General features: G+C 37.9%; 1 protein-coding gene and 1 long non-coding RNA gene across 3 annotated transcripts in view; both read right to left on the reverse strand.

The window, feature by feature from the left end:
- Positions 1-1,707: 1,707 nt before the first annotated feature.
- LOC149916297 (uncharacterized) lies at positions 1,708-8,786 on the reverse strand. 2 transcript variants are annotated; one of them, XR_016470474.1, is made up of 3 exons: positions 8,748-8,786; positions 6,820-6,928; positions 1,708-1,785 (listed from the first exon to the last, which is right to left on the reverse strand). It is a non-coding gene; the product is annotated as an uncharacterized LOC149916297 (long non-coding RNA). The 2 variants fall into 2 exon arrangements; XR_016470475.1 differs by lacking the exon at positions 8,748-8,786 and adding an exon at positions 7,250-8,180.
- Positions 8,787-11,980: 3,194 nt separating this feature from the next.
- The window catches only part of FAM169B (Protein), a 38,021-nt gene continuing 22,048 nt past the window's right edge, over positions 11,981-27,953 (reverse strand). The window contains 7 exon segments of the mRNA XM_090149079.1: positions 11,981-12,223; positions 13,151-13,201; positions 13,562-13,572; positions 16,809-16,937; positions 19,233-19,415; positions 24,968-25,142; positions 26,666-26,751. Of these exon segments, the coding sequence (XP_090005205.1) occupies positions 11,981-12,223; positions 13,151-13,201; positions 13,562-13,572; positions 16,809-16,937; positions 19,233-19,415; positions 24,968-25,142; positions 26,666-26,751 (878 nt within the window).

The raw sequence follows: 27,953 nt of genomic DNA on the forward strand, positions 1-27,953 counted from the left end.
CAAATGTTTGCCCAGTTGTATTAAGGGGAACAGATGAATTATTAGAATCAGATTTTACACTACAGCTGGAGCACTAAAAATAATCTGAAATTTTTGAAGATGTTCTGGACTACTCTTCAAACCAACAAAAAGACAGAGGTGCCTTGACATCAGTCTTGACATGTAATGGAAAAATTACTGAACCACACTGACAAGTTAAAAGTTAAAGTTAAAACCCTAAATACTTAAATTCAGGGATCTCAAAGTTTACACCTACATTGGGGAATATTCATTGGAATGACTCTGAGAATTCATTCATGGTTTTGATTGGTAACTTACAAACCCAACAGCTTTTTAATCTAGAGATCCTCTCTATTAGTTTAACACAGAACTGGCTCATTAGCTAAAGAATTTTGAGTTTTTCATTGATTTAACTGAAAGTACAGATAGCCTACAGACGTTGGAAAGATTTTGTTGGTTTTAACATACTCAAGACACTAGAGTCATTCGATAAAGCAGTTCAATACCCAACCCTACCAAAAACTTTCTGTGTGACCTTGGGAAAGTCATTTAGGTCTACTCATCTGCATTAGGAAGCAAATCCACCTACATAATGCAGAGACAGAGACAGGCACCAAAAGAATGGGGATGCAGACCACCTAAATAATACATAAAGATACTACTTTCTCCCACCCTTCATCTCCTCTATTGAGTATTGCTTATTCGATGCTGCATTATCTTTATGGCATAGATTTTTCTCCCACCTCCAATAGGATCCTTATTTCATATACAGTCTTGGAGTATTGCATTATTACAAATAAAAATACAAATTCCAAATTGTTATATTTATCTCATCACAGCTGCTTACATTTAAAAGATGTAACTGTCACAGTGAACAGCTCACAAATAACCTGCAAACTAAGAAGGAAAAATAAATAAAATGTTTTGTTAAAAGTCGTTCAAGGAATGATTCAAATCCACAATCAACATAAGAAAACCACAGTCTGCTCAGTGACCCACTGAGAACACAAAGATATAGGAAGTTTGAATGAAAAAATTACAAACTTAATCTGCCAAACTACTTTCTTTATTCTCAGAAAGAGCAAATAAAGAAAAGCATTTGTGAATAAGACTATTCAATACTGGAAGCAGGTACGTTAGATATGGTGGACTGCATAAGCAGACTCAGTCTGCTGGAGACAGGCAGTCGCAACAATTTCCAGTGTCAAAGAAAAATCTGGCACCTTGTTAAATATTAATAAGCTGTCAGGGTCAAAATGTTTAGGTCCTCCCAACTCAATCACTTTCATTTCTACTTCTCAGAAGCCATTCAATCGGAAATACCCCTTCCTGTCTTGCCCCTCCTCATCCTGCCATTTCACCCAGAGCCATGTAAAATCAGATGAATATGGACAGTAAACGAGTTGATAGCCAAATGATGCTTTTGTCTCCTCTGCCTTTGTCAGTATGCATTCTGTTAGTTTTAGTGAGGCACAGAAAACTTAAATACAAGAATGAGAACAACGCAAAGAGTTAGTTTAACAAATCTCTGCTGCATTTTCTGCAGGTTAGTGCTATTGATTACTGACACCTAAGGGTCTGACACATAATCGATAGACCCCATGACCCACATATGTGACATGGCCTGTGGGGGCTTTAGAAACAAGAATGAACATGGCAGTTCCATCTGAAGCTTTTCATATAATATTTATTTATTTATTTATTTGCAGGCAAAGCTGTTTCTGCTCAAATTACTGTCATGGTGAAAACTGGTCAGAGGAGGATGCTCATTTCTTCTCCTGTTACCTGAACACAAGAACAACAATAACTGTCAGTGAAACAAAAATCAAACTCTACACCAGCAGTCTAGGAGCTAAAGCTCCCTTCCATCACAAAATTAGTTATTCAGAATGAGAAGTAGTCATCTGAAGAACTACTTGAATAAGAGGCAGGAGGTGTCTCACCAGCTTACCTTCATGTTTATGCAAGACGCCAGAGTAGTGCAAATCAGCATGGAAAACATCAGATCAGAGGAGCTCTCTTCCGGTATACAGTCCTCTAAGACAGATGGTGAGAAGAGCTTTCTCTCTCACCAGTTTGCAGAACACTGCAGCCTTCTCCAAACATATATCTTTGTCTCCTCATCATCTTCACTGAATACAAACTGGTCACTCTGGATAATGTCTAGGTTTCAGGAGCTACTTCAGATGTGCTCATTTCCTTGACTGAAGCACTGATTTTACTGGGATTTTACACTCCCAGAACTTTCCTTCTCTCAGGTGACTATCTTTATTGTCTCAGTGCTGAATTCCCACTTGTGCAATCCTCAAATGAAGATATGAAATTCTCCATCAGATTTTCCAATATTACTAAAATTCTTCCTCCCATTTCTCCAGTTCATTCAACCAGTTGCCCGGTTTGTTACTACTTTGTTGGGGGTTTTTTGCTTTGTTTTGATTTCACTGTCTGAGGCACAATCGCTATAAATCACCAGTTATTACATTGTCAATGCAATATTTTAAGACCAGCTCATACATACGAGCCACACGCAGGCTCCTTATGATAGCACCTAAGATAAATGCTGACTTTTAACTTCATGAGCACAAGAAACAGGTGAGAGCACTTATTACACAGTTACTGAATCCTGGCTGGAGGAAGCCAGGAGACAAAGAAAAGTTCACTATTTCTTCATATGGTCTGAATATGGCTCTGGGCATTTTCACCCCCATAAACCAACACTGAGGCTGAAGGTGTAAGTCTTACACTAGCTAAATGTTATTGGAGTGCTCTACTGCATAAAGGACAGGTACTTCACTGCTTTGGATAATTCACAGCATTAAGCAGATTATGTCCTACTACTGCTATACACCCTTCACAATCATAGCAAGTTAATTATCTTATGGATGAGCAAATTCATGCCAGGAAAGCCTAGATTTCTTCATAAGCAATGGCTTTCATACAGTACCTGCCTTTTTACAGCAAGCAGTATAGCCTGCTGTCAAATCAGGCCCCATGAACCACTTGGTGGGGCTGTCTGAGGCCACAAAAAGCATCCTGCTGTTCTCATCCCTGGGGACTTTTTGCCCCACTTCTGTCACATAGACACTTTCCTGGCATATTTTGAAGGAAAATATGTTTCTGACCTGAAGCTACGTGCACTTTCAGTGCTCCTTCCAAATCACAAGGAAAAACACTGCTGGAACCAGAGACTTCCCACTGACTGCAAGTATTCAGGACAGAAGCTAAAATCTCAGAGAACTCCTTTTGTATATTAACTGCCTTCTAAAGCACCTAATCTTGAGATATCAGTCAGCAAAAGCCAATTGAGATGCTGCTGACAGTCTTGTTCACTGTGCCAGCTTCTCTGTCATGGTGGAAAGATTTCAGTTTTTATGAATTCTTTGTTAACACGAGCAAAGTTCTTACTAGGCCAGTGAAGTGTGCATTCCCTAATGCATGCACCATGATGCACTGTGTGTTGAAAAAGGGCAAAGGTAGCTTAAGACAGAGGAGAAAGTAAGGGTTGGGGATGACCCACTCTCACCTAGTGATCTTCAAGCCCCTACAGTTCTACAGTGGTTCACTACAGCTCTCACTTCTCAAAACAGTAAAGCTTTCAGATGCTCAACAACACCAAGCAAACCCTGGCAACTCAACTCTTTCCACTCAGATTCCCTCCTGAACATCTAACTCCAGCACTATTCTGCCTCCCCTCAGTAAAGCACACTGATTTCTGACACTGAGCAGCTTCACATCAATGCTGTGCTCCACCCCATAACTGATCACATTTAAACAGAGGTGGAACATAGCATTCAGCACTCTTGGTCTGTGAATTGGTCAGAATCCTTCAGGAAGAAGAATACCACGTATTTTACCCACACACATTTCACACAAGCCAACCACCTAATTCTTCTTCTCTAGTTTTCAATTTTTGCAAGACACTGTTATTTTATGGAGAGCTGAAAAATACCCATAAGTAAGTCAGAGGCAAATAATAATACCCATTCAGTACACCACTAGAAACCCTATGAAGATTTTTTCTTTCCACAAGACCCAGCAATATCCTGCATGAGAGGTAGCCTGCTGCTACCATTTCAAACGTACAATCTTTTTTTTCATCCTTCCTGCTGCAGAAAATTCTTCATCACCTCCCTGTAAACACTATTTCTGTTTTACTCTGCTGTGCCGCTTGGGGAAACACACTGCTGGGTGCAGGATCTTCCTGTTATCTATTTTACGCCTCCGGGAGTTTTCCAGCAGCCAGCAATAATATAAAAGATCACCATGGACTGTGATGTGACCAATTACAGCAGACAGCAGTTATTTATAGAAAAGTCAGCAGCAGTGAAGCTTTAACACCAGCCAGCGCACCCCTCTGCTTCCCATCACCTAGTATGTGTGCTAGCATCCTGCAACATCCTGAATAGCAAGGATTTTTAAAGCAATTACCTTGCTACCTGACAAAACTGTGTAGATGCATGGCATATGCCCACAGGACAACAGAGGCATAGCACTTTACATGCATAGAATCCTAGGGATGCCACTACGTATTTAATTTTCATAAATTGTTGACCCCAGATGTCACTTTCATTCTGAAATCCTTGTCCGCCTACTCAGCAGCATAGCACGTTAGGGCTCAGCACTGTCAATGTGCATAAGACCCTGTAACACACACCATCCTGATTCCTAGCTGTTTGCAAAGTGTCTCTTATTCCCTCCACACCCTGCTATAAGGTCTGTCCAAATACTAAAGTACAAAGGAGGACATGCTAGCTAGGTTTCTTTCTGAATTTCCCTTATCATGATATAAACCAAAGTAGTCGATACATCTTTCATTCTGTTGGTGCAATCAGAGATGGAAAAATCACCAAAAAAGCGAGAAAAATCACAGCAACCAAGTGGGCAATGCTACTTACTGGGTACATATCCTGCCTCAACAAATCCCTGCTAAAGACAATGGTGATGGTCCCTAACATGTAAATGCCTATTCTCTGAGCTGACACAGGAAAAGGGAAGTTTGGGTGCTCAAGTACCTGACATGAGTAACTGTAGAAATATGGATTCGAGATGTAATTCTTAATTATTTTTCTTTGTGAATCTTCCATACATGGTAAGTGCAAAACTGCTCGTGGAAACTGAGGGAAAAAGTTCATGGCCTCTTCCTAAAGTGAGCATTTTATTGCTGAGCACAATGCAGAATGAAATGCAATACTGCCATCTACTGCCTGGACTCGATAACATCTCCTCTCCATCTGTCACATTCAGCTGAAGATGAGATCAATGTTTCAGGACAGGGAATCTTTTAATCATAACAAAAATGTGATCTTGACTGATCCAAGGTCACATTACATTAATACAGTCTTCACAGCTTTTTTAATAATATAATTAACAATTTCTGCCATACCATTAAGAGAATTAGAGACCAAAAAGCTGAAGGGGTATTGACCTATTCAGTTTCAGTTTCTAAAATAACCTCAAAGTAACACAGACTTTTTTTTCCACTACCACCACCACCTTTAAGCTCCCAGATACATAATTCTTAGACGCATTTTCTATTTGTGTTCATGGATATTATACTTTTAGTAAAGATGTGGATCAGCCAGTAGAGGGGATCTCCATTCTGGTTAGCTGCTGTTATATTGTGAACCAATAGCTCAGGTTAGAACAGCTTTTGCTACACTAAGAAGAAAAACACCACCACTGATTAGCAAGCTTGATACCACAGTTTGATGCAGAAAGAGAATTACCTCCAAAATGATGCTACAATTCACTACCAACCCATTCTCCAAGCCAACATTCTCATTCTCTTAACCTATCATCTCCCTAAGGTGCATCTGTGCCTCTGCAAATGACTCGGAAAGCTTTAAGGGAATTAAATAAAGCCTACAGTATAGGCTGGCTAATTTTTGCTGGTAGTAAGTTTGCTCTTCAGCATCCAAGGTCACAAATTCAAATGATATTCCTCAACAAGTGGTAATGTTAATTGGTTACTAAGTTTAGTGTGAGCATCCTGGGTTCAAACTACTCCTTAATGGCAGTGCAGTGCGAGATGATGGCTCCCATGAATAATCCACCACCAGAATGCAATGAGGTTCAAACTACTTAGGGGGCTGTGGCTAGAAAGTTAGGTCTGATGCACACTGATATGGTTATACAAGGAAAGTTAGCATCAGAAAGCAGCAACATAAAGTCTCACCCTTAATGAGTTCCATGAAGACTTAAGCCAAAATGGCATTATACCATGTGCCCTTTATATCAGCTGAAATCTGTTCTGAGTTCAGGTTTTTTTTTTTATTCTAATGCATCATACACAAAAATGTACAGTCCACATCTGTTTTTAAAGAAAGAGAATCCTGGGTAAGTTGTTTTGAGTCAACTGCAGTTAGTGGCAGCGTTTTGTGATAGAAAATAGACTCATCTGAATCTCCACACACTCCTGGGCAGGATACAAAAGGAGAAAAGCAGAACTGCGCATGTGCATGAAAAATTGCAGATGAAACCAAGGGACCATGTAAAATCTATAACAACAATAAAGAACACAGCTCAGCTCATGTCATCACCATATGAGCTTATTGTCCTGGGCAAGGGTTCAACAATGGATTTGGCAAAGATGATTCTTTCTGATCAGCATTACATCAATCCACAGCTACAAATATACCGAATAATCTAGCATCAAAGCTGTCATGGTTGTATTACCCTGCACTTCTGGGTTCTGAGCAGCAAAATACTGCTGCCTCCTGGATTTTTAACAACAGTGGCTTTTTCACTTGGCTAAGACAGGCAAGAATGTTTGTCCTGACCTTGCTAAGTTGAGAGGTGAATTATCACAGTATGTCTTACCTCCCCTTCAGATCCCATCGCTGAAATGGCAGGGGACGGAATCACCTCTGTCCTTGTAATTATGCTGCATCAAAGAGACTAGTTGATCTGAGAGAATGTCACTGCAAGGCTGTGACCAGGCAAAAATAAAAACACAGAAGCAAAAATCAGGCACTTCTACTGCTTGTAACTGATGTCAGCTCAGTCTTTGGTAGAAACTAGCCTTCCTGTTCCTCTTCGGACTTCACTCTAAGCTAAGGCCTGTAAGTGAGAAGCTAGGCAAGGACAGAGCACAGCATGGTACATCCATCTGTTGGAAGCCAAAGGCTCTCTGAAGCTCTCAGTCTCAGATACCTCAGTGACTAGAAAGACATAAGGTTCCTTCCTCCCACCCCCAGCATGGCAGAGCAACATGCTTTGCGATCTATTTGACAACTCACAAGGATATTACCTATCGAAGTTCTAATGTCTTTGATGCCTTAACTGTTCAGGCAGGACATGTTAAATATCATCTCACAGAAACTTCTGATGTCTACAGGGAGCAAGACCCCTTCTTGACCTTTTCTCTTGCTATTTTGCTGGTTTTGTTCTGTGCTTCTCAGAGGTATTCCACTCCAGATGTACAAAAGAGGTCAAACTAGCAGAGGTGGCTTGTGCCAAAGGCTTTGGCTTCTGCCAATAGACACTTGAAAAGAAAGAAATTCGTGCTAGTGACATAGAGCAAAGAGGGACAATATGTCTTTTACTGCAATTGATTTACCCACCAACCTTCTACGCAAACAAGGATAAAAGCAGCATTTCAGTCCGCATTACAGCAGATGGGCTCTGCATGCAGCACGAGAGAAATAGCTTTAAAAAAAATATTGAGCCAGCCCCAAGATCTGGAGAGGATGGGAGAATCAGAAGATGTTTTTTTATTGTGCAGCTTGAAGATGTCATTTACCTAAAACGTATCTTCGTTAAGATAGTTATCAAAAAGGGACATGCCAGGCAGCAAGCAACTTAAAAATTAGTCAGTTGAACTAATCGTTTTAGGAATTGTTTTTCTCTCCTCCTTGCACAAACCTAGGAAGGGATTACTGGTTCTAGGTAGGAAGACAAAAGGTATGTTGCACATCTGTATCTCCTAAAACCAGCATGAAACTAAGGCCATTAAGCCAGGTTCACTCTGTTTACCAGAGAGCACAAATAGCTCCCAAAGTGTTTCTGCACTCACGGTCACTGACCTTTAACATACCGCAGTGCAGAGAGGCTGAGCTATTAATTTACAAATCAAATACTGTTGAATGAATACCAACATCCCCAAATGTATTCGTGATGGTGAATGCAACCTCTGATCTCCTCCATGAGAATTAAAAAAATAAAGTTCAACTTCATCTAAGTGTCAAGTGGCCGGGAGAAAAGAATCCTTCCAGATGGGGGTTATTGATCTTCCAAAAATGAAGTCTCCATTTTGAATTAAAACCAAAAAGACTGATTCAAAAAACCATCACCACCACTAAAGTAAATAAATAAATAAATAAGTAAAATCCTTCAAGGTACAAAAATTCAATAAAGCAAGGATAAAGTCTAAGGCAAATAGAGAAGATTAAACAGAGACTTTACCATCAAAAAATAGCAAGAAGAAACAAATTGAAAAGCAGGCTAATTACAAACTTCTAATTTTGTCTTCTGTGTACCTAAAATTTTATTGCATACTTATCTGTGGCAAGAATACATAAAGAAAGGCCTAAGTTAGTACTAAACAAATAGCTATATCTGGGTATATATCTATATATCTCTATATATTCTTTGTTTATGCAGTTGACTGACAAGTTTGACAAAACAGAAATTCTGTTTGGACATGTTAATTTCATCTTTTTCTGCAACATCCGTGATATGCTAATGGTAAAAAGGATAGAGTTAGTGTTAATGAATAGAGTTAATGAAGTTTAGACTGTTCTGCTCACCCACTCCTTCTTCATCTGTGGGACACAAAAATGTGATCTGAACAAACCAAAATGATTCCAATTCAAAAATTAACAAATAAGAAATAAAATTAAACAACATATTTTTCTTTCTTAACATTCTCTTCTCTCCTTTGGAAGAGTCACAGAAAACAGTAGGAAAGGAAGAAACAGCCTTTAGTGCAAGTAGAGAACATCTTTACTTTTCTAATGCTGAGAACATTCTCAGCATATTACATGGCAGGTGTTATTGCATGCAAAAAAATAATAATAATAATAAATAGCACTGAAAGTACTCACTAGTACTCTGAAGCAAAGTGTATATTAAAAATAGAAGGGTCAAGAACAGAAAATGAGATGCCTAAATTATCTATGAAACAACGAAAACAGAATTATCCAGTGCTGAGAATCCATGACATGGCACAGTCCTATTCAGGCTTCCTGATGAGACATGAGCATGAATGGACACAACCTGGGCGCAATTTGCATTTGGTGCTACTCTGTGACTTCATCTTGGCTTCACAACTATTTGAAAACCAATACCTCTAGGTCTACTCTGGTCAATCTCCATAGATACAATGAGATTGAGTGGCAAATACAAAACAAGCTTTACTGCATCTTAATCCTCCTTTCTCTTAGCAAGTAACCTTTCTCTGGAGAAGTCAAGCCAACCAGCGAGGTGTTTAAATCTTGGGCACTGTCTCAAACACCTAAGGCGTGACAACAACGTTAAGCTATCTAACAGTGCCATCTCGTGGCAACATTAAGATGATGCTAGATCAACTCAACATTCCAGTAATAGGTGCAGCCATTGTGCCCATTAAAGACAAAACATTGAAACAAATATCTCTTCATTTCACTGCATCATGTAAGTTTTACAGTGCATGTTCACCATTAAGAATGCCATAATGATTTACAGCCACGTCTCAGCAGTCGGGAAATGTTAGCCTGTAACAGTCAGAGTGACTAACTGCAAATGGGTCTCTGATGATGTTAAAGCTTCTAAAAGGAACTTAAAAGAAAAAAAAAAATCTCTCTGAAAGGATAAGAATGATTCAAGGTCTGGAAAATCTGCCTCACAGAAACAGATTCAAACATCTCAGGGCTGATCGCTGATGTCATGTCTAGATCACAATGGAAGGAATCCTGATAGTACCAGAGCCATAGCTCAGCATTAAACAGAAGAGAAAAATCCACCATGGGTGACCTAAACCAAATGAATTCAGATTGGAACATCAAGTGCACATGTAAACAAAATCAAACTTTAAAAAACTCACTAAGGAACATGGTAGATTTCCTATTTCCCAACAGTTGAGAAACAAAACTGTCAAATCAAAATCATCTTTCTATAAAATGGGCTATGTTTCAACCAAAACCAATCATTTTTGATACAGCAACCATGCATGAAACTGTCTGGCTTACGATATGTAAAACATTAAGATGGATGAATATAATTAAGTTTCTAGCCTTGAAACCCATGTGGCCTTTTGGTTTGGGGTTGTTTTTTTTTTGGTTGGTTGGTTGTTTTGTTTTGGGTTGGGTTTTTTTTGAGAGCTATTCATATCTTGATTTAGTTGGCACCCACTCACCCAGATCACTGCTAACACTAATACCAATATTTAACATCTTACTTCTAGGCCAGACACGTTTATGTCCATAAGAACAACAGGTGCTGCCATCCCTCTCATGCACAGACATTTACCTTCTTGTCTTCTAAGCAAAAACGCCATCATGTCAAGACTCAACTATGAGAGTGTACATTCAGAAAAAATTTACATAATATAATAATTTAAATACAATATTTTGAAAATCTAAGTCCAATAATTGAAATGCTCATTCAAAACCGCCAACTTTCACAGTACTTTGAAATCATTCTACCTTTGAATAAACAGATTTCTATTTGATAAAAGAATTTTCACTGGGAGAAAAAGATATTTGTGCTTTTTCTATGACATTCTCTTAAGATAGTGGAGATATTACATCTATTTTTGCTTCAGATCCTCTTAGGTCTTTGGACTGTCAAGATCCAAGCTTCTAAACAAATCAGATACATTAAAGCACAAATATCAACAAAAATTAATAAACAAATAAATATTCAGACTAATTGTTCCACAAGCCCACATTTCTGAAAGAATGAAGAGCAAGCTTGTACTCTCCTGCAGCCTGTAGACAATCAACCTGAAGATGAAGTTAGTCCTAACTGTATTCTCTTACTCTCTTTGAGACAGAAGAGCCATAGGAACAGAGCCTCCCTGGTAATATTGGATTTGAAATAGCTACCTCTTCTTCTTCCAAGACATCCATTTAAGAATTCAGGCTGCTAAATCTATTCAGGTTCCTCAAGACACTAGTGCTGCCCACCACTGAGCTCATCTCTTTGCAGAGAATTCCCCACAAGACTAAAGACCTGATTCTTAAGAATTCACTTTCAATTATTAATACCATATTCAAGCATTAGAAATTTTTCACTAAAAAGAATTTAATACAGAATCAGTTTTCAGTGAACAAGATTTCTTCATCAAGCCATGACCCAAGTAATCTGGTGAAATATGTTACACTTCTATGTTAATTAAATTTAAAAACAAACAAAAAAAAAAAGATCCTACCTGAAATAAAACATGCAATATATAATCTACACAAACTGCTAAACTCTAAAATCACTCACAGAATGATCACAGTGTCTGAATTTAAAGGCAACTTAAGGCCTATAGCTCACCTTCTTCTGTGTACTGAACTTTTTCTGCATTAATGGAGTTTGCATAACCTCCTGTCCACCACTGAGTTTAAGGCAGATTTTTCTCTAGAAAAGCTCAAATGAAAGCAAATTGAAACATCAATTGTTCACTTTGAAAGGAAGGTTACAGCTGTCATTCTGATACCAATGTGTGTTGCGGTATCTCTCTTCCATAATGCAGGATGTGGTTTCCATAGAAATATCTTCTTACATCAGTATCTGCGAGCCTTCCAATTATTCCCTTTTGGTCATCTCATGCAATCCATTAAAATCTTTCCTGAGCAGGGAAATAACTAGGCTTAATCACTTGGTAAGAAAAAAATGAAAAGACAATCAGTAAATAGAAGCTTTATTAAAATAAAACACAAGACAGAGAACATGTTCCTTGCAAAAAAATTACATCTTACCAGAAAAGGTCTATCTGGTGTTACAAATTATGAACATTCAATTACATTTTTTTTTTTAAACTAGACTGAGATTTTGTTGCACTTTTAGAGTGCAGTTATGGTATAATTCTGAATCATTTGATGGCCTTGTCTCCAACAACATCCTGAGGATCTGCTCCTCTTCTGGATCCTTTGCATTGATGACTGTTGCCTCCACCTTGTTCTATGTCCTGCTGCTCAGGACTCTGTGAGTTTAGAGTCCTTACTGCTCGCTATGTCATCTTCTTTGTTTGTTTATTTATTTATTTTCCTGTGGCACCTCCTGCCTCTTTCTCAACATCAAGAATGTATTCCATGCCCTGAAATCAGAACCAAGAACATCAGATTATACAAAAACAACATTAGTGTTGACTTGCCTGTGTCACTAAAAGTCCCCATTAACATGCAAGGTCAAGAAACTTTGCTGCATTGTTTACAAAGAACAGCTCCTTTCCTGCTGTTCTGCCTACATTTTCAGAAGTGTCAGCATTAAGAAAACTGGAAGTTCATGAAGCCTTTATCTGACTGGGTGGGCTCTACACCCATGACCACAACACATAATGTGAAAGTGTACACCACAGGGGTCAGCACTGCTACGGTTCCCCCAGGAGATTCATATCTGAAGAAAACAAACTGATTTAATTCTTGTGCAGCAACCAAAACATGTTGGGGAAACAATCCCTGCAGCTCTTTGTTTTGCTTCCAATTCCTCAATCCTTTTTCTTTATTAAGTGAAAAAGCCTCACTGTGATTTTTGTGTCAGATATATATTCCTGTAACTAGGCTGAGGCTCCACTGAAACCTGTTGGCCCGTCTGAAGCCTTTATCCTGCAAAAAGCTAAGAACAGTCAGTTATGCAGCTCAGTAGTGGCATAAAACACTTCAAACTGTAAGGAGCATGGCCTCCTTGCCCTAAAGGTGCCATCTCAAGCCACTGTACAGGTGCAGGAAAACACACGAGTTGAGTTCGGAAAGCCATTGCACGTGCAAACCTTAGAATGCGCTGTATACCAGCTTGGTTACAGTTTGTTTATCTCAGTAAGGATCAAAACAAAAACAGTAGTGAGAAACAGCCTTTATTATTTATATTATCACTAACTGCTACTGATTAGCTATATAAATCAATGGGCCAGAAGTAAAATAACACCCACTGCTATTTGTGATGGTATTTCTCATGCTTAATTCACTAAAAAGGGAAAAGGCCACCAATGACAAAGCAACTCAAAATGGCAAATTTATCACTGCACTTTATTCACCTGGTTTGCATCTGATTGTCTGGGTTTATTAGTGTGAGTATTCTTCACACAAGAGATCTGTTTACCCTCTGAAGAAATGAGAATAGTTCTGCTCCAGAAACAGTTAAAAGTGAAAAAATCTCAGCAGACTTTCACACAAATTTTCACTTCAAAAATGCATGAGAAAGAGCTGTTTGGATGCTACCCCTCTTACCTTGCTTTTGTTAATTAAACAAACCAGGGCAGATGATGACAGTATCACAAAAGACAATTTAATCTGTTTGATCAAGAAACAGCTACCTCTGTTCTCTAACAGCTTCCTGACTAGCACTTAAATATTTAAAGCTCCACACTTGAAAGAGTTCCCAGGCCAATCATCTAGCTCTACCACGAAGTTACCTTTTGTAGATGCTATCAGAATACTTCTTCAGTTTCTGCATAAGAATTATATCTGATTAAGTTGGGTAAGTTGTTCAAAATGTTTTTGTCTATATCTGTCTTTTGGTAGCTTCCATCATCCTCACAGATTAAAATATCACAGTGAACAATTTGAAGGGAGTCTCTAAGTCCATTTTTTCAATGTTTCAGAAGAATCTTAGTGATTAATGATGAGGCAAAACTTGCAAAGAACAGCCAAGTGGCACTAAGCAGATCTAATTTTGATTATTACTTGAAGAGAAAAAGACCAGACAATGCTGAACTGTAGAAAGTTTACTACCAAGACCAGGTGAATGTAGCTGCTCTGTTAGAAGAGAGCATTTAAACCTTAAGAATCTTATTTTTAGCTCCTTATAGTGAACAACTGTGCTAGAAACCAAATGACCCTGGGTCTTTCTTAGCCTGCAAGTTCTGCTGAATTAATAATCCATTCATTCTAAAGCCCAGAAAATCCATAACCTTCTTCCTTTTCAGAAAATACTCTGAAAACTCAGAGAAAAGATTATAAGCAACCATTTGAAATACATTAAATTAGTGCTTGAAGTGTTTATTTTTTGCAGTAGCTTCACACTTACAAGTTTTATGTGTATTCATAAACTATTTTAAAACAGCTGAAGTCTCTATCTTGTAGATTCTGCAACTACAACTCAAACAATCATGTTAAATGGTTTCTGTTTCTCCAGTCAGCCACAGAAGAAAAATGTCACTATGTTTCTATCACATATTTGATGTAAGCAAATCTCTCCATTTTTCAAACAGTTAAAATTAACTCAATATGAATGAATGGGTGATGACATGCTAAGGAGATTGATTTTTATAGATATATGTATACATCAGTGTTCTATGCATCTATGCACAGTATAATGGTGCTGCAGTTTATCTGTATTGCCACTAGATGCAGCCACATAACCTTGCAAAATTAAAAACTCTAACCTCAAGGTTGCAGAAACATTTTTGGAATACCTAGGATTATAAAATTCTCACAACAGCTTTAACAGTATTCATTCCCAAGACTTGGAAAACACAATGTAATATAAACAATTCCTTTCCTTTCCTTCCCTTCTCTCTCTTCTCCTTCCCTCTCCTCCCCTCCCCTTCCCTTTTTTAATAATTTTGTTCCAAAACATTAGAAAGCATCACCAACATTGACAGGAATCTAAGAAATCACAGCAGAATAAAATTGGTCTATTTTTGTGACTGTTGCCACAGATCCAGATTGGAGCTGACAATGTTGATTTACATTATGTTTTTCTTTCTACATAACAGTACAAATAGGAACGAAGCACCATGTTCCCAAGTGATTAAATGTTCAACTGAATGTGTCCACATGCAACAAGAGGTAAGAGCACAACTCCAGTGGTTTCCATACTATGCTACATCACGCTCCTCTTATTAGACCCTGTACCACAGCTCTAGAAACAAAAATTTCTCCTTTCATTTATGGCAAACAGCATGACAGATCCTTCTAAAAAGCACATGTTCCCTGCACTCAGAAAATGTTTCTGCTTTTCTACTATCTGCTATCAGACAGCATGAAGCCCTGGAAAATTCTCGCAATTTCCAGAGCTACATAGGCCTAGCATTACCTTTAGGACAAAGAACAACCAGGGACATCCTCCCCAAATTTTATCAGGTATTATCTATTCTGTGCTCTCAATTGGTAATCTCGTGGGTAAGTAATTTGCACAAATACACAAGTAGATTCTATAGGTAAATGGAAATAATAACTCTATTACACACTGTTTTAAAATACTATTTTTATAGAGGGGTGATTTTCCACTGAAGACAGATAAAGTAAAGCCTGTTCAGCACATTCAGTGTAAAGAAAAGTGCTGCCTGGTGAGCTGTGCACCAGAGTGGAGAACATAATTTAAAAAGCAGATTTTTATTCTGTATTTAAGTACTAAGTTCAGTGGCTTCTGCTCTCTTTCGCTATGAACAACACACCACAGTTCACAATCTATTTATCAGACAGATCCACTCCCTTCCCTACTGCCCCCACCTCCCTGTCCTGCTGTTTCTGGTTTATAGTTTCCCTTTTCCTTCTTTTTGTAGACAGAAATGCATAGTTTCTATCCCCAAGGCAGATGCCAGGCCTCACATGTATTTCTAAATGACAGCCACTCTGGCGGAATTATATTTACCTGATTTTTGAGTTGTTTCTCTTTGTTTATTTTTGTTGAAGATGGCAAAAAGAAGAATGAAAAAAGAAATTACACTCTCCTCTAGGATCTGCTTTCTTTTTGATGATCTGATCACAGTTCTCTTCAATTGCCATTAATAAACTGAACTGAGCAAGATGGATTAAAGGAAAAAGGAACACCAGATTTGTTGTTTTAAAGCATGAGGAACATAAATATAATGGCTTCAGAGAAACTCAGCCTAGGGCAAAATTCTGGCTTGATTCTCCTGTGGGGTTCTGTAGGCAAGATGAAACACAATGTTTTTGCTAAAGGTCCCCAAGCCAGACAAAGAAGGACAGATGTGGGAAGGGGTGGGAGCAATTTGCTCTGCAGCACTCCTTGCTCTGCACTTTCAGAAAAAGACAATGTGTGCCCTTCTTTTGGAATCTAATGCTGATCACAGCTTGTGTGCAGGCAGCAGAGGAGCCTGTCTGGATCCCCAGGCCAGTTGAACAGATTGCATCAACAAGATCCCCTTATAAACTGTCAAAAGGGTTTCTACTCTTTTGCTGTCTTTTATGAAGTAGGCAGAAAATGCTCCCAGCAAGAGGGATTTACCCTGCAGGAGAGAACTTTCAATCTTCCAAAAAGCCATAATGAAAATGTCTGTGCTTCCATCCAAGAATGGTACTGGCAACAAATCGAAGGTAATTAAACACTGCCCAGTGGCCATATAAATTTATCTTCTGTAATAATTTCAGAGATACAAACCCCTCTCCATAACCCAGACATTGCGCTGTGCAACAACAGTTTTTTTTAACTAACTTCTAACCTGCTGTAAGTGCACTGCAATGAGAGTTACAGACATTTTATGCTAAGACTCTGATTCGTTCAATCCCTCTCAGATTCTTTGTAGTTCAACTTCATTACCTCACACTTTCTAAGAAATGTCCTGCTTACTGGGAAAAGACCAGTGAACTGGAATGCATTCTCAGTGGTTTCTCTATTTGCAAACCACATAGACACTGCCTTTTATCACAATCTAACCTTTGATTTTAATTCGTATCTTTACAGAATTAATGTGGCCACGTTCACACTGTTTAACTTACTTCCTGAAGGGGATGACTCCATCTGAATTTTTAACCAGATATTCACTCGCTGGCTCCAATCTCCTGGTGCTTCCACCTCCCAGAGTCGCTTCTGCTCCTCAGGGTAAGTCTGCAAGTATTTCAGGCAAACTGAACAGGAAAAATCAAAAGGTAAAAAAGCATGAATGAATGAAAAGTACAATGGAAGGGGGACTGTATTCTATCCTGGAAATTCTCTGAGACCTACTTCCATTAGTTCCTTTTCTTCTCTCTTCTCATCTTCCTTTTTCCTTCAGGTGGTGCTTTTAGAGAAAAGCAATGTGGAATAGCCCAGACAAAAACTGTGGAATTCTGTCTATCTGCTTCACTTTAGATTACTTCCTCATCACAGAAATTACTTCCTCAGCACAGAAATTTTGCAAAGACTTCTGCAGGACCTGCATCACAGAACTACCTCCAGAAACACAGCAGGTTTTAAATTAACAGTAGTATGTGTCTTTTTGCCCTCAGTACTCTGAAATGAAAGATATCTTTCAGTATCTTCCAGCTTTAACAGATACGAATGCTCCTTTGTTTTCTATTTATAGACAAAAATTTCATATCAGTTTGTTTCTGCATCAATATCACTACAACATTCCAATGCTGTGGTTTATTTCTTTGGACTTGGAAAAACAGAAAATATGAAGACTAATAGAGGAATAACATGGTTACATGTGTCAAATGTATGATTGTCTTTAGAAACTGTATTTCCATGGATTCCTACCACTGTCTCTACACTGAGAGATTAATATAGTTTGGATATGCAATCAATTTTAGGCATGCCTATCTTATTAAATTGAAATCAGTCTTACATAGCAGTTTCCTTAGAAGTCTGCAAGTCTGCAGATCCAAGAGGAAGAATATGTTACAGGACATAGTTGAGAAAATAGTTGAATTAGTTGAGCAAACTTAAAGGGCATTTTTAAACTTTCTGTAACCAGCGTTCTATCAAATTATACCATTTTTACTAAGACAGCAATGTGTAAACAGGAATATGATTTTTGTGCTCTCCTTTGACCACTGTACTCCATCACACTGCAGTATGAATTTAAATGGATCTTTTATCTTCAACATTCAGTTGAGTTTAACAACGGGATGTCAAAACCCAAACTAGTACATACACATTCTTTATACAGTCATGAACAGAACACTGTCACTAATTTTATCCAAAGATATCCAAGCTAAATTAATCATTTCAATAAAAGCTACTGAAAGTAACATGTACGTCAAAATAGAGATGCTTGCTAAAAGGCTTTTTATTTCCTTTCAGGCCTCTATAGCATTTTTAAAAAATATTATTCTATTATACTTCATCTTATTATACAATTGTGTATAGCATGCTAGTGAAAACTGTGAACATTCAGAACAGCACTTTAGAGTAAAAGGTTGCAAACTTCATTTCAAGTAAGAGATTGTGATGCCAGTGAAAGAAAACAAAAGGCAACTCCAATATAAGCAATATATATTCAACATTTAACTTCCATTATTAGTATTTTTACAAAGATCTCCCCCCCAAAAAAACAATTAGAACCACTGATGCCTGCCATAGGAAAAAATGATTTTACTGAGCAAAGAATGTTGTAAATTTTATTCTTCCCTGAATTTAGAAATATCAGTGCATTAGGAAATCCTGGTGTACGTTTTCCATGCATTCGGAGACACATTCTGACTACAGATACAGTAAAAAATTGCGTTGACATACATTAGGAAATGGATGCAAAGTCATAAATCAATAGAAAAGCTCTCCTAAAAATGACAGCAAAGACTCTATGCCATACAGAGACTTTTTTTTTTTACAAAAAACGCTCCTCTAAAGAAGAAAGTTTTACCAATAATATTATCAGAGATATTTCCTGACAATTTTACTAGTAAAACCAGAAATCCAACCTGAACATGGAGAAGAAATAAAACTATTTATCAATCTTGTAAAAGTGACAAATGTTTCAAGATCGCCAATAATGAAAAAAGTACCAATAATACATGAGCAGAATCCAGGTGCATAGTTTGTTGCATGTAATTTTTTTCTATTATTATTATTATTTTTACAAATGCAGCATTTACAAGAGCATTATATTCATAGTGCAGCCTTGACAACATCTCTCCCATGTAAACAGAGCTGATAAGTCACTGTCCAGGGCACTGACATAATTCTATTTCTCATAGACAGCAAAATAAGAATGCAAAATGTGAAAGAGGCAGTACCCATTCTAATCGTTTCACATAAATATTGTCCTACCTTTCTGCAGGAAGTTCAGATATCTCAAGAAAACTAACCATGATAAAAACAGTTCAGTTCATACAAGTACACTGAACACTTACATAGCTAAGAAAATCCTACCATGACCATATTGAAATTTATACATTATACATGACCCTTACCTAATGTTTCCACATCAAACAATTTACCTTGATACATGGCAGCAGAAATAGGGCAGCTGATCCCCAAGGCATCCTCAGTCTTGAAAGACTGACAGAAATCACGCAGCATTTTCATCCCTAGGCCGCCTCTTCTATACTTTCTCTGGACAAATATAGTATCCAAAACTGGCAGCAAGTAACAGTGACTGGTAGTACCATCACATAGACTCCCTGAAAGAAGATGGTAAAAAGATATATATATTAATTTGAAAACGAAATTGACAGTGCTGCACTAACTAACAGCAGTGGGATTCTAACCACAAATACTGCCTTGATAGCTCTACTGAGACTACAAGGCTACTCCCAAATAAACTGCATTTGGACAGACAGTAGTGATAAAAGTAAAATGCCTTCCAAGAGAAAGATGTATGCCATTAAACTGAGAGTACCTGCTATGCATGTCACCAGAGTGTTTTCCAGACTTGGACTCTTCATAATCAGACCATCTATGTACACAAGCCACAAGACAAGAAAACTACTTGACAACACAAGGACTCAACCCTGAAATGACTGACTAGCACCAATTTACCATCCATGTACATTTCAGATAAGGTTAGCATTGAAAGATTACACTCATATATATCTTCATTTCAAAAAAATATTTACAAAGATTCTATCTTATGCTTCTACCAGGATATGTGATAACTTAAATAAAAATGGATATCCACACCTTTATACCAACATATAATATAACATTTATAATATGTCATTCAATATTACATATGACGTTGTTTTTTTGGTTTTTTGGGTTTTTTTTTTGCTAAATTGCATGAAGACCTCCTTGGTTTTCTTTCTTATCACCTCCTAGTCTACCATCCAGTCTAAATTTTAAGTGTCTCCAGTCATAAAAATTTCATCACTTCACAAAGACCTATCGCACAGGATGAAACATTAGAATGGCTTTTCCCAAGTTCCAGTACAAGACTTTTAATACAAACCACTTTATCACATAACCCCATAGCAAAATTAAACTAAGGTCTTCTTCTGTTTCTTAAGGCTGCATCAAGTAACTTTTGCTGGTATTTGTGAAACCTGACTTTGATTATGCTTTTTCCAGGATACTAATTCAGCAAAGCACACATGAATGTATTTAATTCTAGACTGATTTGTCAAGGCTGTAGCTCTCACTTTGAGCAATAGCCCATGTCACACACATTCTCGGCCATACAGCAAGAACTACATAACCAATCCATTCATATTCAGGGCTGGTCCACCCCTGCTTAATCAAAGTGCATGCTTAACTTCAAACACATGTTCAAGCACATTGTTGGTTTGTGGTGGTGTTTATAACCTTTCAATATTTGTAACACATGATGGGTAGTTGCTCTTTTCTCATGAGCCAAGAAATTGAGTATATCCCCAGTCCCGTTGTTAGCTGAAAGCCCAAAAGAGATGTATTTCAGCAGTATTGCATCATACAGTGTAAAAACAGGACAAACTTCTCATGAAGTCAATAGCTTTAAGAATTCCTGCATGTTGCAAGTGACTTTATAAGCTTATTATTAACACCTATAGTCTGTCTCCTATAAATCCTTATGAGACTGCTGTGGTAGCAAATCCAAGAGTTGAGTGATTTATGTCTGTGCTCCTAATTTTGTTGAGAAGATGACGAAAACTTGTAATGTCTAAAGGCACTGTAAATAAAAAAACCACGAAACCATTCTTCACCTTCTCCCTGGAAAACAGAAGAGTTATAGCCTACAGACATTCGAAATAAAATAAACAAAAACCTTCGGAATGAAGGTCATATTAATTACAGTTCCAATCCAATAGCAAAGAGGTTATCATAAGCTAATGGTGGCCCAAAGGAGATCAGGGGTCTGATACATTTTGTTTAAAGGTTTGTTTCATTGCTGAAACACACATACTAAGTCCTGAGGTGAGGGAAGAGACAGGGAAAATATGGGCACTGGCAATAGGAATGAAAGCATTCATAGTCTCCCCTTTGAAAGCCTTTGATCTGCTTGGTTAGGTCACAAATGCCAAATGACCAACTTATGAGACAGCAAAATTGTAAACAGATATTATAAGGGCAGAAAAGCAGGCAGCCATTAGCATTCCCAAAGAGCCACAAACCAGGAAAAAAAAAAAAAAAAAAAGCCAACAACAACAAAACCCAGGTTGTGCATACTGATTGTTTCCCTGCTGAACAAGTTAACCTGGCACACACGTGTTTGGACAGGCCTTCTGCAGCCTGAGTGGCTACAGAAAGGGTGGGGAGGTTTTCTGCTGAACAGAACCTAAGGGTCAATCCGTTGTGTGAATTTGTGTGTGAGAATGTGTATGTGTCTCCAATAAAATTAAATGAATTCATGTCTTGACTGGTATGTAGTCATTTAATTTTTATTACAGCCAGAACCTTCAATCTACTTCAAAAATGCACGTTAAAAACATTATTGCTAGAAAATACGGGGAGAGAAAAACAACTGTCCAACAAGATTCCAGCTAATAGTCTGCCAGGTTAGCTTCACTTCTGATAACTTCTTTTCCTACAATAAATGTATGCAACTTGTGAATTTTTTTTTTTTTTTAAATTTCTATAGATAACCAAGTTTTGATATTTTAGCTCATGCAGCCACTTTCAAAAACAATCTGATAGAGAATTTATTATCATTTTGAAGCATTCTAGTGTTACCTGTTTAGGTGTTTGATATTGCTTTTTGACAAACAGCCCACAGGTTTCATAGCAGTGTGCCTTGTTAACTGAAAAATAAGTCAAAAATAGAATCTGCCTCTTCCATTCCAATGTAAGACCTGGCTCAAGGCTTCTCACAGGGGACAAGGCTGTGTTTGTGTTCTTGCCCACAGAAAATTATAAACTACAAGTAAACCGAAGACATTGCAAGGTTAGGTATGTAGGCTCTCATGGAACGGGGATGGAGGGATGGGAAGTGGGAATGGACAGTGAACGACCTCACACCAAGCAGCACCTACACACACATAACACACATACCCATTTGCCAATGCAGCTCAATACCAAAAAAGGCTTTTGTTACTCTCAATTCTTAAACGAACTAAGACAGTCCTGGCTGGCTCAGGCACCATCAGACTTCCTCTCTGATTTATTTGCACAGTTTTCTACATTCTCCTGACTGTTGCAGACTAACGTGAAGGTGGTAAAAATCTATTTTCAGTTATTAATAACCTTCTGTACATAAAAATAAAAGGTTTTCAGGGAATTACATAGTCACTTTGTGACTATGTATCAATACATAGGAGTATCAATACAAAAAGGAGTATCAATAATCCTACACCACTACTAAAAAAACCCACATTATTTTAGAATTGCAGGCTGCCATTTGCAAAGGTACAAGGACAGGAAACTAATTTCCTGTTGTTCCTTTAAGTAGCTACATTCAGTGAGGTCTAACTCATCAGCTGTCTAATATGGAAGCTGCTGACATAGATAAAATTGAAGACATTTATCTTGGCACGTGACAAAGTGTCTTATCAGCCTCATTAGTGGCTTAGTACGTCTCATCAATCTTTAGGACACCCAGTGGTAAATGCTGCATGCCTGTCATTGGATAGGAATAGGCACATACCAGAGAGGTTAGGGTGATGATCTGTGTAGTCATGAATAAATTTTGTTTTAATAAAGGTGTCTAATGCTCACGAAAACTGATAGCCTTGAAGAATGAGACTTCTGTTTATCTACACAACAGGTGCAGGACAACCAGTGTCAGCAGTTGCCAAACTGTCTCAAGACACTGACTTAAAGTCATTGCGTCTCTGAGCAACACGAGTGCTCAAAACCATCCATCCATTTTTAGCTGGACTACCAAAGGAGATCCAGTTAAGGATGTTCAAAAGATGGATGGATACGTTGAACAGAGCCGAAATCACAAAGTTCACTTTGTACAATATTGTCAAGCTGGTTAACTGGAATCAATGATGTCCATTGAAAATTTAGCTTGCATAATGGCACACTAGATCTGGAGCAAAGATAGAAGAGACTCTCTCCTCCTTGGTCACCACTTCTATGATTCACACAGAAAATCCATGGTTGAGATAGCTGTGCTCCACAGATTTGTTCTGGCTTATTTGTCTCCACTGAAGCATGTTTTTTTGTCATACTTTGGATATTGGAAAATCCACAGATGAAAAATACAGTTGAACACAACATCAGCATGAGACTCTCAATTACCTACTGGAGAAAATAAAACCATAGAGAATGGCCAGGGAACTGCACAGCACAGGAATAAAGGCAATCAGAATCATTTAGTGGGTACAGAAGAAAATCATTTCTTTGTAGGACTAGAAGCTGTAACAGAGGTCCAGCGCAATGTAATGTCTAGTCCATAAAGCTGCTCCTCCTAAATGTTCAAAGCAGAATAGTAAGAGGGGAACAAAACAAAAAGTGGCTAAAAAAAATCTAGAACAACTTTGTGATATATGATTTCTAAGAGAAGATACTCAGCTTGTTTCCAGAATAATAAATCCATGGCTCTTCCATAAAGCAGAAAGAACAGGATCAGCCAGAGCATGGCAGATGTGAAATTGAAATCATAGAACTTCAGAAAGCAGAAATATTTTCCAAATATACACAGAAAATAGCAGAAAGGGGCAAAAACAATCAGTATCAAGCTTCCCAAAAAAGCTTTGGCAAAACACTGCAGTATTTTGTGACACAGGCCAAAAACTTACAAACATAGCTGCCCAGAGAAAAAAGGCACTGGCAACAAAAGACAGACGCTGACAAAGCTGGACTCGAAGGGCTTGTATTTTATGTGGACGTGGTTTAAAACTCTTAATTTACTTGGAAACATTTTCAACTTGGCTAATACTCCACTCATAAAAGACTACTGTGCAAATTTGTTTTACTTATGCATTAATCATTACAGAAAAGAAACATACAAGTGTTTCTTTTCAAAGGCTTTGCTCAGAAATATGGACTTAAAGGAAAACACACTGTGGTCACTGAAACATTTGCCAGTTATGAAGAAACAGATGTACACAAGATAAACATAGACAGGTAATCAGCTTTTGAAGGAGGGTACATATTACCCAGCTGCATACCTGGAGTTACTCTAATGAAGCCTTTTCCACAGTAGATAGCAATACACCTCCATTAATAAACGTTCATTTTAATAAAAGCCCTTCCCTCAAACTTTTACTGGTGTAGGAATGCATAAAGAATCAAATATGACCTCATGTTTTTCTGTGCAAGTTAATCAATTAATGACAATATCCATTAATCATCATCCTTTAAACCAGGAGCACCACAAATGGATAAACCATGCCAGGACTGATCTAGTGTATACATGTTCCTCTACAGAACCTAGCCACTGCTCCTTCCACATCCAGGGACGCTACCACTTCTTGCCTGGTACACTGCCTTCCCACAACAAACTATACTCCTTTCTTTCAGATATCACTGTTTCTGAGATTCAGTTCTCCATTCTGTGAGCAAGCCTTGAATGTTTGTTCATAGATACGCAACCTTCTTGTTGTCTGTATTAAAGCATATTTCATTTGAATACACCAGTACCTTAAATCATTCACTGTAACTGAGAATAGAGTTTGGAACCATCATGTTAAAATGAAAGTAATATGGATGGCTTCCAAATTCTGGGAAGGCCTGTTCCCCAAATTCACTCTGAGAGAGATTTGATATAAAAATGTAAGTGAGAGCCAAGATTATTTATATTGAAAGATAAACAAAAGTATTACATTTCTAGCTATCAGAAGCTAATGGGAACATGCCTCTAACATGACCTTACCTTTCATCTTCACTGAGTAAAAGGCAACAGCCTCGCCATTTCTCCAGAGTATTTTGGCACACTCAGTGGCAGAGTGAGGTAGAAAGAATGCACCATTAGCTGAATTCCCTTCCGGCATTCCAAAAATAATGTAGTTTAGAACAAAGAGGACAATCCTTTCTCCAAACGTCTGGACCTTAGTGAAGAAACAAAAACAGACCAAGGAAAAGTGAAGCAGAAAACTGTATTTTGCCTTTCATGAACAGTTTCAAAATTAAAGAGGCTGCAAGGAAAGATGTCAAGAAACATGTACCCTTAATCTGGGGAAAATACCTTATGAATTGGTTCAAATAGAATAATAAAAACAATTCTTCCCAGTGTTCCACCCTTCATCCAGAGGGCACTGAATAATTTAGAAACAAGTTATAAAACTTGAAATATCTCCTGAAGTCACAGAGAAGAATTACAAAGCACCAGGAAAAGCCTCTCGCATGGAATCACAGAGAACCAGTCACAGATTTGGAAACATGATCTAGGCAATCTAATCTTACCCAAAAGAGAAATAAAGTCAGGATTCAATGAGCTATCCCAATCACCACTTCCCTTTTATGTGTCTTGCCATGCCATCAAAGAACTTCAGTGGGCCAGGACCTTACTGAGCAAGAAAAGAGAAGAAATACAGAGCCTGTCCCAAGCAACTTAAAATCTAGGCTTAATAACAGTCAGCTTTTATGACATGTTTCTTACTGGATAACCAAGACAGGCAGATGGAAGAATGCAAAGCAGAGCATATTGGTCATTAAGGCAAAAGTGGTGCCAACATTTACACTGAAAATGAGTGCTTCCACAAATAATAATTCAACTCTTAGTAATGAGCTAGAAGGGACAAGTTTTTTTGTTTTCAGATATTTTTTCATTCTCTGTCAATACAGCAGACGCTCAAAAACCTGAACAGTTATGATTCTGCCCCAAGTTCTATCTTACAAGGATTTGTATCTCAAAATCCCTCCAGATCAGTTACCCACCAAAAAAGAAAACCAAAAACAAAAAAACCAACTAAATTAATTAATTCAGTGAATAATTAACCTCCACATACAGTAGATAATAAAGAAAGATGACAAAGGAGAAAATCTGGACATAGAAGTTTGGATATTAAATAGAACTGAATTAATAGCCTCATGGCAACACAAGGCTCATATTCTTAGTAGAAAGCAGATCACAGGCTATACAAACCTCTTAAATTATGAAAATGTAGTTCTAAGATTATAAATAAGATCATCTGTTTGAAAAAAGAATTGCATATGTAAAATCTATTAAATAAATCTGCTTTATAAGATGACCACGAGTATTATCAGAGGCAAAACAATTTTACAAATAATTATGTAAGACTTTGTTCCAAAGAGCAGTAACACTCCCATCAGACAGTCAGTCAACAAACACTAATGTCAGGAGTACTGCTAACATAAGTTGTCATTTATTTGATTATTCCTCTATTGGGCATTGAGGGCAAACTAAAAACAAGTGTGAATAAATCCCACAGCATCACAAAGTGCATGCAGAAAATTGTTTACAGGGGGTTAACGTGCATGCCTTTCTTCAGTGGGAGATACCCCCCAGATCTCACAGAGAATGAGCTGTAGGAGAGCAAAGACAATTACTTATGATTGCTTCAACTAGGAGTGTCCAGGGCAAAGTCAAATGTTTAAAAAGCATCCTCACCGAAATCAACCCATCCCTAGAAGGGTCAGCAGTTTTTATAACATCTTCAATAGGCCACCATCGCTGGTTCATATAAAGTGCCAAAACTACAAAAAGAAAAGAGAGAAACACGTGAACTGCAGTAAAATACTAGTCTGATCCTAAACCTTTCCACAAGCAGCCGCAGATCCAATTCTCCCTTCAGCTGACTCTAGTTTGATCTGCTATGACACAGTGGAACAATTACTGTATTTCAATTTCACCTCCACGCCCCTTGGCATCCAATTTTCAATTCTGCACATGAAACAGAGATCAAGAAACACCAAGTGAAGATAATATTCCTCAGAAATTGAGGTGACTTTGGTATGACAACCTGTGTGCCATATGAATAAAGCATTTCCTGCACAGTATCTATTCAGCAACATATTAAGTGTGGGACGAAGAGAGCTATCTGTTCTAAAGATTACATTATTGAATTCTATTTCAGCCTCTGTCCCCTGTCCATATGCATACACACCAATATTGGCAGCCATGCAAGTAAAGCACAAAAGTTTTCATATCCACCATATCAAACAGCTTTTCACTTACCTATGTGTCTCAATTGCAATGTATCTGTACCTTCAGAGTTGCCTCCTAAATCTCTGCATGGACAGATATTCACAAAAGTTCAGATACATGCAGAGAGGACAAATACATGCACTCCTAAATCACAATTTAAGGAGTGTTTAAGAACCCTGATATCTTTATTGTCTTTAAACAGAGTGGCACATATCCCTACAATTTTTACACAAAATGATATAATGCAGCAAGTACAATGCACAGATGCATGGAGTTCATACTCCTCCAGTCCTAAGGGAGAGCACTCTCCTCTGGTTCTCTAAGCTATCCAAATAAGGCCGAATATGAGAAAGTTAAAAACCATCTGCCAGCCAGAGACAAATTTACACATAATGAAGTGAAATGACTTTAATAGGATTCATCATTCACCTGTTTTAGCCTCAGGTTATACAAATGTCTCTGATGTGCAAAGGTTAGTTTCCCTTTTTGATTCAGAATTTACCAGCTCCCACTGGCTTTCAGGCTGGAGATTCTGCTTAGCAAACTTATATTTTAAATAAATTATTAAAGCATGTGCCAAAAAGCATTACACTTTGCATACTGGTTTAACAATGAAGAAAGCATTGCACGCAAGGGCAGATGCTTGCTTACAGCACCAGATCAATTCATTAAATATTATGCACTAACTTGCATGGGAGTTTCACACCTTTTCTGTGATGGATTCAATCTGTTCCTCCAGTCCCTTCACTAT

The sequence above is a fragment of the Phasianus colchicus genome, chromosome 12, assembly GCF_987193195.1.
Source record: "Phasianus colchicus chromosome 12, bPhaCol1.hap1.1, whole genome shotgun sequence".
NCBI lineage: Eukaryota > Metazoa > Chordata > Aves > Galliformes > Phasianidae > Phasianus > Phasianus colchicus.